General features: G+C 34.1%; 1 protein-coding gene across 1 annotated transcript in view; it reads right to left on the reverse strand.

Annotated features, from left to right (window-relative positions):
- Positions 1-15232, reverse strand: part of LOC129972606 (uncharacterized protein CG3556-like) — a 37122-nt gene that overhangs the window by 6714 nt on the left and 15176 nt on the right. Inside the window, exons 4-7 of the mRNA XM_056086803.1 lie at positions 12999-13233; positions 8907-9157; positions 4434-4594; positions 2391-2586 (exon numbers count right to left, since the gene is read on the reverse strand). Of these exons, the coding sequence (XP_055942778.1) occupies positions 2391-2586; positions 4434-4594; positions 8907-9157; positions 12999-13233 (843 nt within the window). The remainder of the gene's footprint in view (positions 1-2390; positions 2587-4433; positions 4595-8906; positions 9158-12998; positions 13234-15232) is intronic.

A 15232-nucleotide genomic window follows, 5' to 3' on the forward strand; every position in this document is an offset into this window, starting at 1 on the left:
TGATGTGCACGCAGTATAGACGATGGATGTTTAAAGGATTGATTCTATGAGCAGTTAAAAAAAATCTCAAATACTAATTATGAATATTACTGATTGAGTAGTGTGACTCAATCATAAATACAAGATTAGCGGTAGCTTTTCTGAAAATCACATGATCTTTCGATCTGTGTCCAAGTGGATAATACAATAACTTATCGTCTTCCTTTTCCTTTTTGAATTTGGGCTAAGTTTGATGTCACATTGTCGATTGTTCACGTCATGATAGATCATATAACTTCCCATTGTTTGTCTCAGTGATGTGCACGCAGTATAGACGATGGATGTTTAAAGGATTGATTCTATGAGCAGTTAAAAAAAATCTCAAATACTAATTATGAATATTACTGATTGAGTAGTGTGACTCAATCATAAATACAAGATTAGCGGTAGCTTTTCTGAAAATCACATGATCTTTCGATCTGTGTCCAAGTGGATAATACAATAACTTATCGTCTTCCTTTTCCTTTTTGAATTTGGGCTAAGTTTGATGTCACATTGTCGATTGTTCACGTCATGATAGATCATATAACTACCCAATGTTTGTCTCAGTGACGTGCACGCAGTATAGACGATGGATATTTAAAGGATTGATTCTATGCGCAGCTCAAAAAAATCATAAATACCAATCATGAATGTGATTGGTATTCATGATCAAGACGTGTGATTCCATCATCAATACAAGATTAACGGCGGCTTTTTTAATTACAGTTTTTGAACAAGAATTCCAATTTGAAAGGACCTGATTTGGTAGACCCCAATTCGGTTAACAATTAATATAGGAAATCATCGATGCTTGAGGGAAGACACTTGACGAAAAAACAGTTGTAGATATTAGTTTTAAGACGATAACTCATGAAATACCCCAGGGCCCATCTTTTTTAAAAATGTGATGTCATAAAACGCAAACCTAGAAGTATTTACTTGTTACTAGGCTTATTTACTCATGTTGCTGAAGGTGCTTTCCGTCAGACACAGTAGAAAAAACTCTGATGTTGAAATAAGGATAAACCTACAAATCACTCAAAATAAAAAATTACGACTCAACAAATATGGATTTTAAGTGATGATTATTTTTGAACTAAATCAATGATATAATTTAAGTTTTTTATATTTTGTACCATTTTCACTTTCTTGTATACGCAGTATAGAGAAAGTATAGTAATCATTAAAAAATTCCAACTGAAAATTTCAACGAATCTCCACGTTTCAAACCTCCCTCAGTTCGAAAATCCCATTTTTAGAAAACGTCCGCCTGTGACAAACAAAACTAAAAATGCTTTGTGCTAGATCGTTGAAATTTGTTATACGGTCTTTATGCCAAATTTTAAGATTTCTATTAAATTTTGAGTAAAATCTGTTCAGAGGAAGTTCGTCTGTCCGGCTGCTCAAATATAAGTTAACACAATAATATAGAACGCAGAAAGCTAGATAGATAAGATTCAGTACACAGATTTTTCATCTATATTGTAGACACCAGTTAAAATTTGTGAAAAAACATGTAAATGCGGTAATTCAAAAATGTAATAACTTAAATATTTTAAATTTAGTATGGGATTTTGCGATTACAGGTGCAGTTTAGAGTCGAATCTTTTTTCAATCGGTTAAGAAAAACATGTCTAAAGCATAAATTCGATTTTCAGTTATTATTAACGGCATGCTAGGGATTAATCGCCTAAAAATCATCAAGGATGACACGACACGACAGATTCAGTGAAAATGCTGCATTCAATCCAAAAGTTAATATTTTGTAACTGATGTACGCCAGTGTGACGTAAGACGTTCTTTGGCGCGACAAGTCTATTAAAGAGTATGCGAGAAAGTATTGAGGAGACTACTCCAGGTAATTGAGAAGAACTTTCATTCCGAATTTAGTTACTATGTGGCGAGCTTAGCTGCGTAATACACAGGTAACTTACATACATAGAAACCAGATTTATAAGTTGTTGCCGTTTGGGAGATTAGGGAGTACTGCGGGTATTTTGTATGTAGCTAAATATCATTCAAGATTGCATTGCTGTCTATAAGCATTCAAGATTGCATTGCTGTCTATAAGCATTCAAGATTGCATTGCTGTCTATAAGCATTCAAGATTGCATTGCTGTCTATAAGCATTCAAGATTGCATTGCTGTCTATAAGCATTCAAGATTGCATTGCTGTCTATAAGCATTCAAGATTGCATTGCTGTCTATAAGCATTCAAGATTGCATTTTTGTCTATAAACATTCAAGATTGCATTTTTGTCTATAAACATTCAAGATTGCATTGCTGTCTATAAGCATTCAAGATTGCATTGCTGTCTATAAGCATTCAAGATTGCAATACTGTCTATAAAGATTCAAGATTGCATTACCATCTATGACAGGAGCCTTGCAGTGAGATGAGCTAATGTTAACTAGGCTTCTGTACCCAAGCACAGGCAGGACATAGTAAGTGTTAGCAATGTTCCCAAAAGAGCCATCCTCTTTCTGTGAACGAAGAATCTGCTTCACAGCTTTCTCCTCATCGAAATTTTCTTCATCAGCTTCTCTTTCTGATGCGAAAAGAGCCTAAACGAAAGAATCAGCAACAAGAATTAGAAAGTTGACTGAAGAGAATAAATCGATTCAACAATAGGGCGTAATTATATATGCAGATAACAAGACAATTTTTATATGTTGGTATATTTTATGTAAATTCCGACATGGGCATTTAAAAACCGTGTAAAACGCTCCTTAGGGTACATCATAGGAACATGAGTTACTCAAATTCGCAAGCAGTTATTTCTTGGGTGATAAGTGTTCATTGATAAAGAGTGTTGTCAGATGTTAATGATAAATTAAAAGTGTAGCCGCTCTTGTAATACTAACCATACTGACTATGATGACATCAGATACAACGCCTTCTCATGCTTTCTGCGCCGTTATGACTCATTTCAGATCTGGTGAAGGCATGTGTTGCATGCTTTGGCCCATGCTCATATATATATCTTAAATTGTCTGTGTGTAGCATCACCTATAAATAAATAACTGCTACACTAATTTGGACTTTTTACTGAACCCCTTAACGATCCTACAAAAGAAATTTCAATGCTTTTCCTCAATAACTTCAGGACATTATTCCACAAAAGCTATATTTGCATCCACTTCAAAATTCAAAAAAACTATATCTTTAGTGATATAAATTTTATTATAATACTAGCAGCTTTTGGCGACCAGCTGGATTGCCGGGATTAACGCTTGCTAAAATTTGCAATGAAATATTTTATGTAACTTAGTCTCTTAACAGCTTCTTCAGCAAAATATATTAAAGCTTCAAATTTTGATAGTTATATAACTCGTATTATTATAAAAGCTTTATGCCATCCTGTTCTGATTTTCTATAAGTTCCTTTAAAATTTGAATCTTAAATTAAAGTGTAAGTGATTAAGCTTCAATTAATATAAATTCATTTTTTCTGAATCCAAGCATGTTAATTTTAAAAATGTGAGTACAGAAAATAGAAACTTTCCGTATTGAATTTCATGTGCACTAAAGAAAATTTTTCATAAATTATGCAATTTTTCAAAGATTTATTCAGTAAAAATTTCTCTGATTCTTCACAAAATTCAGTTTTCAGTTTTACTTTCAAAAGGATTTAAATGATACAAATAATAATATTTTATTTTGTTTCCTTCATTCAATATACTTAAAAAAAGGTCCGAAATTTGAATTTTATTCAGTAGTTTGATCCTAAGGAATCATTATTCTGAGAAATATTCTTCGCACTAATAGGTTTGATTAATAGAGAAATAATTATTTTCAGCTAGTAGGGACATTATTTCAATGCTCACATCTGTGCTAGCATTTTACATTTAATGGAAATGGGTGGATTATCAAATGTATTGTTGATAAGTACAGATATGATGAATCATTACGGTAAATCTTGGGAATAAGTGGCAGTTCAAAGTACAGTGGCAGAAATTGGCGGATTTGAAATAAATGTTGGCGGTAGTTTTAATTTTTGGGAATTCCATTCCTATTTTAAAATAGCAAGGCTAGGGATGTTGAAAAATTTTTTTAGTCTTAGTTTATCCCCCCTCCAGCCTCGTTCTGGCGAGGAAGAAAGTTAAATCTAAACCACAGCGCCAATAGCAGTAGCTAAATTTGTTTAAATTTTTATCAATTGCAAACATTAGCATCCAAAAAATATACAAAAGTTCAATAGAATTATATGATAACTTATATCAGAAGAATCTTAATCAGCAATCTCTTTTTCTTTATGCCAAATTGTTTCCTATATACTATGATTTTTTTAAAATAAAAAAGCCCTAGTACACAGTATATTAGCTACAGTGTTCTCCCCTTTTGCTTACTAAATATTTTGTGCAGTATTTTGCCTATTTGGCACATTTTATTCTCTGCTTTAGAGGACTTACTTGCAGCACAAGAGCTGTAGTTTTAAGATTTTCAACAGTGCCGTTTCGATACTGGTGCTTCTTGAGTTCCATTGTAAGTTCGCTTATCTCAACCAAATCAAATACTCCGTAAGGTTGTTTGGCTGCACATGCTAAAGCTAAAACAGCTAAAGCTTGAATATCTGAAAAAAATGTAAAAAAAAAAAAAAAAAAAAGAATGAGTTTCAGTGGACTGGAAATGCACGTTCTGGAAACAAAGCAGAAATATCTGTTAACAAGCGATGTTCTGCGATATTTCCATGTTGTTGTTTCTCGGTATTCTGAATGCCGTACAATATCATGAAGATATCGTAACAGTATTGTTGAGCATTTTATGCTAATAAGCCTAAGTTTTGAAATCTTGATAATAATCAAACAGCGATCATTTCAGACTCTGCACTCGAAAGATTTTATCTAGATTATTATGCCAGATCGAGCTCTAAGCATAGAAATACCAACCAGAGCTAAGTCTATTTACTTTTTATATATCGAATTTTTTGTGAAGATAAAATGGAACAAAGCAAAACTTTCTAAATTTCTTTTTCTTGGAGAACTTTTTTAATTTCCATATTTCTATGATTCATCAGAAAAATTAATATTATTTCATATAATTTTATTGGTAATAGATGAAAATCTTAGATGATTGATTCTTAGTCCGGTACCAACCTGGAACTTTCAAATTCAGCACTCCAAGATAAATTTAATACTGTTACTGATTTACTATTCTTCCATCGGGGTTCTTTTTGATTTGTTGGTTGATGAAATGAACAATCCTTTAGTGACAGATGACGACTTTTATTACGAAGAGACAAATACACAGAGTCGACGAATATACAAAGATGGCAAATATATACAGCCGTGACGAAGACAGGCAACAAACAGCTGCACACTACATCAAATAGTAGCCCACAAGTCGTAATCGGTAGTAATAACAGCCACAGCACACAAAGTCGCCAGACAGAATTCAGAAGGAGAGGGAATCTTCGTAGTTTCACTCTACATTCTCTCCAAACGGCTGCAATTCCCCACTGTCTCCTCGCTTTAGCTGTATCCAGCTGCCAATACACTACTACACGACTGACTACTTCTCACATGACTCGATGCTTCTTCCAGGATTCGACACAGAGCTCAGTTCAGCAACGCTAGTTCTTCGTCGCTTCGTTATACTCTCGATGACTCGATGCTTGCTTACGACTTCGACTCCGTTGATGACTGACTGCGATTCATTTCGGCTTGAGACTGCTGGCCTTTTATAGTTACCGGGAAGCAGACCAATAAGGTTCTAAACCAATCAGGCGATTATATTGATCAATTGTTAACATTCTCGAAGTTTTCATTAATATCTATTTTGTCGCCCTAAGTTGCCAAATTCATCGCCAAGTCGCCAAATGAGCGCAAAGCTTTGAGATCACTGACGCGGCACCCGATCAGCACCCAACAGGACTCACCGTAAAAAAATCTTTCTTACGATGAAACTATTTATGCTGGAAAGCAACATTACAGGTTTGTATAAGAAAAAATAAGCAGGTTGTTACTAAAGCTTACTAACCTTAAATATTTCTTCTTCAATACTATATTTTTGGCAAGTATGAGGAAAATCAACTAACATATTTAATGAAATTAAAACAAATATTTACAAAGAAAGAACATCATTTTAATATTTTATTAGCATCTAAGAATTAATTTATAATATGAATGAAGTATGATTGAAATCATTTAAGTGTATACAGTGGTATCCTAGGCATATAATGATTTTTTTTAAAACTTTTTCATACACAGTGGCTCAAACAATTGAGAGTACACCTTACTTTTACTTGATAAATCCGACTTTCAACATAAATAACTCATTAACGAGAAGGGCAAATATATTTTTATTTTTACACATAACAAATGGTTTAATTTAAAGTAAAAATAAAGAATAGCCAACAAAAACTTCTTAATTGAAAAGTTTCAGAAGCATTTTAAATAAACATAAGCAGATTTTTGCCTCAAAAAATTGAGAATACAGCAATGAAATTTTTGTAATATCTCGCATAGAAAAAAAGTGTCAATATTTAATTTTATAATGGCCTCTAAACGTCGTGGTACTGATTCGACTAATTTTTGGTGGTATCTGAAGATATTTTACCCCATTCTTCTTGCAACATGTTTTAAATGGGTTTTGTTTCAAATTTTCTGTTTTTGGACCGTTGTTTCGATTGTGGCCCACATATATTCAATGACATTGATGTCGGTGGACTGTGGTGATGTGTGTATCTGCTGTTTACAATGAAAAAGTCTCCACATTTTGACGTTACGTGCATTCTGTTTGGGGTCGCTGTCCTGATGGAAAATGAAATTTCCATCTAAACCCAAATTTTCAACACTTTCCTTTAGATTGCTGCGACCATATATTTCAGCCAACTTGATGTAGAAATTTCTCAAATCATAGGCAGAAGTATAAGTTCTGAAATTGAGCTAAATGTAATTAGACAAGCTGGATATAAAAGTAGCATTGTTAGAGAGAAACCGTTCATCAACCTGCAAATTCAGAAAAAACGCTTGAAGTAGGCAAAAACTCATCGATTGAAGAGCAAAAACTTTTGGAAGAAAGTTATATTTAGAGATGAGAGAAAGCAACATTTTTATCAGTGACAACCTTCGCACCGTATGGAAATAGCCTAATACTGCTTTGGATTCAAAAAATTTATGTCTTACAGTTAAACATGGTGGTGACTCCGTCATGATTGGGAATTATAGGGCTTCATCCGGGGTAGAAAATTTAGTTCTTGTAGATGGTATTATAAACCATATGATTTACCTCGCTATACTTCGCAGCAATCTAAGGAAAGTGTTAAAAATTTGGGTTTAGATAAAAGCCAAAACACATGCAACTAAATATTGACACTTTCTTTCTATGCGAGATATTACAAAATTTCATTTGCGTATTCTTAATTTTTGAGGCAAAAATCTGCGTATGTTTATTTAAAATGCTTCTGAAACATTTCAATTAAGAAGTTTTTCGTTAATTTTCCTTTATTTTTACTTTAAATTAAACCTTTTATTATGTTAAAAAAACATGTTTGCACTTCTCGGTAATGTGTTATTTATATTGAAAGTCGGATTTATCAAGTAAAAGTAAGGTGTACTCTCAATTGTTTGAGCCACTATACGTAGTATAGATTTCCCTGAGTTTAAAAAACGGAATTTTAGAAAATGTCCGTCTGTCTGTGACAAAGATAACTAAAAAAACACTTCAATTTAGAGCTATGAAATTTGGTATACGGTCTTTATACCAAATTTGCAGATATCTATCAAATCAAGTAAAAGGATAGACAGCTTTCAAATTTGGAGCCAAATCCATCAAGGGACTGATGATCTGTCGGTCTGTAATTTCAGAAACATGTAAACGCTATAACTCAAAGGCGCAATATTTAAAAATATCAAATTTGGTTTGGGATTTTGTGACCAAAGTTGTAGTTTTATGTCATTTTTTTTCAGTTGGTTGTGATGAACGCGTCTAAAACACAAATTCGATTTTTGTATAGTATTAACAATATGCCAAGGATTGATCGCCAAAACTCTCGCCAAGGATGACACAATAGATTTCAGTAATTTTAACTACATTTACGCCGAAGGTTAATACTTCGTAACTACTGTACGCCAATGCCATGCAAGTCTTCTTCTGGAATAGCACTTTTATTAGAGAGTATATGAGAAAGGAACATCACTCCCACTGTTTTTCTCCTAATTCTGAATAGCGGTTTAATAAAGTGATATCTATTGCATGGAAATTTTAGCTCCTCATAATATTTGGAATTAAAATGTGACATAAATACTCAAAAATTTGTTTCAACAATATTTCAAAACTGTGGCACATGGGCATACAAAGAAACACCTTTGCACCGATCATCGCTTCGCCATTGACTGCATGGTTAATAAACTTATCTGAGAAATAGAAAAGCTCATTGAAAATTTCAAGAAAGATCATTTTCAGGTTATTCATTTCTTTTTTTTTCAGTAGCATGATCACAGGCATGCACGTGATCAGTTCACTTCTTTCCAAGCATCATCACGAAGAGATACTGAAATTTCTTTAAAGTGATCTGGGTGAACCGGAGTTTAACCCCCTTTTTCGCCAAGTTGCGATAACGCGCCAAAGCTGGCAACATCCAGACTGGCAAACCTATTATCTTTCGCCTATATTAAGCGCTATGATTGGACATCTGCTCCCTCGTTTTTGAACATTTTGCAAAACATTTCGCAAGATCGTTGTTGGCGAGTTGGCGATTTTTGAAAATTGCCCCAAGCAGGGGGTTAAACTCCTGTCGTACCAGTGATTTTTACCTGTCCAAAATTCTCTCTGAGCTTTCCAGAATACACCGATAAGTTTTCTGGTTTTCTGACATCTCTCTCTATGATTCAAGTAAAAATCATCAAGAATAAGTACCGAAATTTCTTTAAAGTGATTTTTACCTGTCCAAAATTCTCTGTGGGCTTTCCAGAACACACCGATGAGTTTCTCGACATCTCTCTCGGTGATTCTTTCGCCAGCATTGCATAAGGCTAGCATCACCGAAGGATTTGTATAGTTCTGAGCATCTACTCGCCTGCGGAGTTCGCTGACCAAGTCCAGGACATAATACTTCCTGGGATCTATGCAAGTGACAAGGAATGCATTGATGTAGTAAGCCAGCTCTGTACTGGATATATCCTCTACTTTTTTTCTATAAAATGAAAAGAAAGAACGTTATCCAGATAATTTTTTATGTTGCTTCTTCTTAAGAACGTTAATATTTTGCAGTTCACTGTCCAGTGCCACTGGATCTCACATTTTGGTTGAATAGGTTTAATTCATCCAGTACTATATATATATATATATATATATATATATATATATATATATATATATATATATATATATATATATATATATATATATATATATATATATATATATATAGTACTGGATGAATTTTCAAACTTATTTAGAAGTAATCTAATAAAATCAATACACCGCAACGGGTTAATGAATAATTATATACTCACCTTGTATAATGATTCAGAAATGATGAAATAATTAATAAAAAGCAAAGGAAAATAAAAAACAGATACAAGAAAGGTATTTTGACATCAGTTATGATATTTTTCTTCGTACCTGATTCATCTAGACTGATTTTGTTTTTTTGTTTTTATTTTCTCGTATGCGTAGTATAGAGAAAATATAGTAACCTTCAAAAAATTCAAGGTCGAAATTTTGATGAAGCACCACGTTTTAGATATCTCTGAGTTCGAGAAACATATTTTTGGGAAATGTCCGTTTGTCTGTTCTTCTGTGGCTTCCCTGAATACAAAAAACACATTTTTGGAAAACAACCATATGTCTGTCTGTCTATGACAAAGATAACTCAAAAACTCTTTGATCTAGATGATTGAAATTTGGCATACGGTCACTACACCAAATTTGCAGATTTCTATCAAATTTTGAGTAAAATCTGTTCAGAGAAAATCCATCTGTCTGGTTGTGTGAATATAAGCTAACGCGATAATGACTAGCTAGATACATAAAATTCGGCACACAGATTTACATCTATAGTGTAGACATTTGCCAAAGTTTGAGCTACAAACAAATATGGGTTGATTGTCTATTGGTCTGTACTTTTATAAACATGTAATCGCGACAGTTCAAAAATGCAAAGACATAAATATATTAATATTGGTATGAGATTTTGCGTGCAGTTTTGTGTCAAATTTTTTTTCTTCCATCGATTGAGAGAAACGTGTCTAAAACATAAATTCGATTTTTTGATACTATTAACTGCATGCCAGGGATTAAAAGCCAAATAACTCGCTAAGGATGACACGATAGATTCAGTAAAAATGCTACATTCATGCCAAAAAATATTTCCATGTATGCCAATGCCATGTAAGGCGTTCTCTGGCATAACAAGTTTATTAGAGAGTATGACGTATGCGCTCCCGCATGTTCTACATATGAGTAAACTTATTTCATTATTAGCGGAGTGAATTTCCAAAACTTTTTCGCATAATGCCTAATAAAGGTGTTATCACAGCCTGCACAAAATTCTGGACGTTGAATCAAGCTGTAAACGTGACGAAAATTTTATGCTTTTACTTTCACACAAGCTCCTTTCATGAGAAATCTGTTCTACATAGTATAGTGAAAAATGCGTCGGGATAGCCTGGTATGTAAGGCATTGGATTTTGTATCCCTTGGATTAATCGCGCCGTCCAAAGACTCCCCGTGTATATAGTGACTGGTGCACGTATAAATCTGTCGTGGCCACAAAGTTCTCCATGTCGAGATAATACCACTGGGGATACTGGTTCAGAGGTGATCTTTCTCTGAATCAGGTCTAAATTGCGATCTATGAATAAAATGCATGAATAAAGTCCGCCCCGTAAAAAGGGTTGCGACGCGTGAGTAGCTAAGTCGTATTCTGGGCCCTAGATGACGCTATTAAAACAAGAGACGCTCTTTCGGCTTAAAAAAATTCCTCAAGCGGGCTTGTCTATGACAAGTGCAATAAGAAACAACAACATTGTAAAGAATATATATTTGAACATTTTTTTTTTCGATTGAGTGAAACCAAGAGTTGATAAAGAACTACAATTCTAGTAATAAGATCATATCAAATTTCTTTTATATAAGTTGATTCGTTTAGGATTTACCGAGTTTTTATACAAGAGAGTTAGAGAAAGAAAAACGGCAAATCCTTTTTAAAGATTTGATTCAAACTTTGACAAAAATTTACATATTAGATTCTAAAATTGTGTATTTAATTTCATTTAATTAAATTGTTGTATTTTTAAATTATCGCTTTTGTATGCAAGCAAACGCACAGACTGATACACGGCAAATTCTTTTAAAGATTTGATTGAAACTTTGACAACAATCTGCACTTTAAATGCTAAAATTGCATACCAAAATTCATTTATCAAAGTTGATGCTTTTTTACTTCCTCATATACGTAGCGTAGAGAAATTATAGTAATCGTCAAAAAATTCGTTTTAGAGATTTTGACAAAGCTCCACGTTTTAGATCACCCTAAGTTCAAAAAATACATTTTTGCAAAAGGTTCCGTCTATCTGTCTGTGATAAAGATCGTTCAAAAACTCTTTGAGCTAGACGGTGTACGTCTTTACACCAAATTTGCAGATGTCTATGAAATTTTGAGCAAAATCCATTCAGAGGAAATCAGTCTGTCCGGCGATTCTAATATAAGTTAACAAGATAACTACAAAACAAAGAGAGCTAGGCAGATAAGATTTGTTATATAGATTAAACATCTATAGAGTAGACACCTCATACATTTCGATCCAAATCAAACAATGGGTTGACTGCCTGTTGGTCTGTTCTTTAAGAAACGTGTGAAAGGGATAATTCAAAAACGCTATTATTTAAATTTACCAAATTTAGTATGGGATTGTGTGACTAGAAGGGCAGTTTTGTGTCAAATTTTGGCTTCAATCGGTTGAGAAAAACGTGTCTAAATCACAAATTCGATTTTAAGATATTATTAGCTGCCTTCCAGTGATTAATCGCCAAAAAACTCGCCAAAGATGATTTGATAGATTCAGCAAAAATGCTAAATTCATTCCAAAACTTAATATTTTGCCAATGCCATTTAAGACGTTCTCTAGCATGAAGAGTTTATTATAGAGTTTGCGAGAAAGTGTTGGAGATAGCTCCCGCTGTTTTGAGTCATCGTGTTTACATATATGTGAAAATACAGCCTTAGAGACCTTCTCTGGACCTTGACCATATTTAGTTAAAAATATGCACATTAGAGGTTAAATCTATGCATCAAACTTTATAATCTAGCTTTCTGTATTTTTAGTTATCGTGTTGTCCTGTACTTAGACAGACAGACATGTTTCCTAATAACGCATTTCGTTCAAAATTAGATTTAAAAAATCCACAAATTTGGTGTAAAGACTGCATACCAAATATCTTCCGTTTGTTCAAACGGGTTTTGAAGTATAGTGTTCACAGATAGACAGACAGACATAATTCTAAAATGTGTTTTTTGGATTCAAGGAGGTAAGTTATGTACTGTACACTCTCTTTCTATGCTTCGTATACGAGAAAGTAAGCAAAGAATGCCGGCGTCCTGGCATAGGGCTAGCGCATCTTCCCCGTGATCTGGGCGTCCCGGGTTCGAGTCCCGGTTTGGGCATGGTTGTTCTTCCTATTCTATCTGTGAGATGTGTGAATGTGCCCTCTTGTAAAAAGGGGTTGTGCAAGCGAATGAGTGATGCGTGAGTAGCAAAGGCGCACTCTTGGCCCAAGTTGGCTCTATGATAAAAACAAGAGGCGCTCTCCCTTAGGATTAAATCGGCTGTCTTTGAACAGCGGGCTTGTCTGTGGCAAGTGCCATAAGAAACAACAACAAGCAAAGAATTCAAATTAGAGATAAATTTGATACCAAATCTGGACTATGTCAGATATATTATAAGCTAAAGAAGGAAAAGAAAAATTTTGCCTTTTCATCTGGCAATGGTTTAAAAAACCCCTGGAATCTTTAAAATGTATTTTATACTCACAGAGCTAGTCTGGATAAGAGATCCATATTTAATTCATATGATATCTCGTCTCGGATAGTTCTGTTTACTCTGAAATTAGAATCATTGGAAAGGTAGAAAGTCACGGCGATCCTGCCCACATCGGAACCCCACTTCCCAGTGGGTTGGTTCTCTCTCCTCAAATGATGGAGCCAATTCAGGGCTTTATATCTCGATTTTTGAAGTAAATATGGCCTCATGCTTTCAATATCATCACCTGTAAAAGACCTTCGATATCATCATTTCATAGAGAAATATTCATTTGTTGATATATGCATTTGTACTTCATGTATGCTTGAAATATGCCTTTAACATTTCTTTATTTAGTGAAATAATTTATTGCATGGCAGAGAAACATAAAAGCTTGAGTTGTTTCAAAAAGTAGTGCTTTTCGCCATTATTTAACACCGTTAATAATTCTGTTCGTTCATCAGGAGGTTCAAAGATTTTACAACCTCAAGAATACAATGTCGATGCCAAGATGAGCTCTCCCAATGCATTCGGAGGTGACACATTGGAATATAATACTATATGAGGATTTAGAAACTTACCATAAGTTATTAGTGCCCCACCCTGTTCTAAACTTTATAAAGAAAAAAAAAACTCATTTGAACTAGAATTGCGAACTAATGAGCAAAAATTGAAAAAGCATCTGCAGAATGTGGTGAAAAATCGTCGAAAATAAGAAATTCATTGAAATCCGCGACCATTTTTGTTTTCAATTGTGATCTATTGGAATGATTCACAATCTTTCGTATCAAGAAAATAGCCATTAATGGGCCTCTGATCCAAGAAAAAATATCCTTCATCTTGTCGAAAAACAAAATGTGGAAGATTTCTACACCTAATGGTTGGATCGAACTATTTTGAGAAAAAGAAAGCATTCGGGGAAAATATAGTTAAAGATTGGGGAAAAAAGTTGCTCTGCCTGATCGAAGGGCATTCTCAATCCAACATTTAGAAAGCAGATAACTACCAATGGCGAAATTTGATGCATCGATCCAAACACTTAAAGTTGCGCCAGGAATTGGATACTTAAGAATGATTGCATCAGCTGTTTTAGCAGCTGTACATTTTTTTCCTGCTTCTTCAATTCACTCAAAAGAGTTTTCGGGCTTTTTTGATGGATGCGAAGATTTCTTTTTGTTTACGTGACCTTTTAAAAATGTCATCAGGTGTACTAAAATGTGGAATGAGAAATGAATTTAGGATTAAAATTATTCATTCCCTCAAACTCTTCACAACTGAGTAATAGTATTTGGGCTAGGAAGATTTTGAATAATCTTTACTCGAATAGGAAGAAGAGAAAAAACTTTTGCTTGAAACTTTCGTTTTCCGAAAGTACATTTAGGAAGCTTACCAGCTAAACCATAATCATCAGATTTTTTTAAACATTTTAATTACCAATGATGCGATTTCTCACCAAACGGCCGATCATGCGTTATTGCGTGTACGTCGCTTAATGCTGAGATAATGATATGTTTGACGGAGCGCCTAGCCCCGAGGGTTGGGGCTAATCTCCGGTAGATGGAAAACTTTTATGAGACTTGGCTTTCAGTATTTAACGTGATCATCTTCGCAAAACGTCGCTTAATGCTGAGTTTACACTCGGCTAGTTATAGGACGACTGGTAGGCAGCGCATGCGCAGAAAGAGACTGATTTATGTTTGCCACAATTTCATAAGATAGATTCAGACATTCCATGCTTGACTATAAACTGCCGTTTTGGCGTTCCTGAATTTTTCCTTTCATATCGTATTAAAATTTATCGTATGGGTTTCGTATCGTATGGGTTAAAATAATGGATATTTACACAAAAAAACATGTTAAAATAAAAAAAAAGCTTAATATACCTAAATTTGGAAAACTATAGAAAAAAATGGCAAATAAAATGAAACACAAAACCACATACACACAATCTCACATCAGAAAGAACAAAGAATAAAAAATGTCGGAATTAATCTATAAGTAATCAATTTTTCACGTCAAAAAAAACCGCCAAATTCTACAAGCGACATTTTTCTACAGCGGCATGTTGTTATCCCGTCGGACAATTATTTGCCATCTACCAAACCGGAGTTTTCAGCCTTTCTACGCATGCGCTGCCTACTGGCCGTTTTATAACTGTCCGAGTGTAAACCTAGCATTAAAATTTCTAAGCGAAATAGTATAGCTGCCACAGCGAAGCGACTCGTAATATTTATATAAGCCTCCAC

This window comes from Argiope bruennichi, chromosome 6 (genome assembly GCF_947563725.1).
Source record: "Argiope bruennichi chromosome 6, qqArgBrue1.1, whole genome shotgun sequence".
NCBI classification, from domain to species: domain Eukaryota; kingdom Metazoa; phylum Arthropoda; class Arachnida; order Araneae; family Araneidae; genus Argiope; species Argiope bruennichi.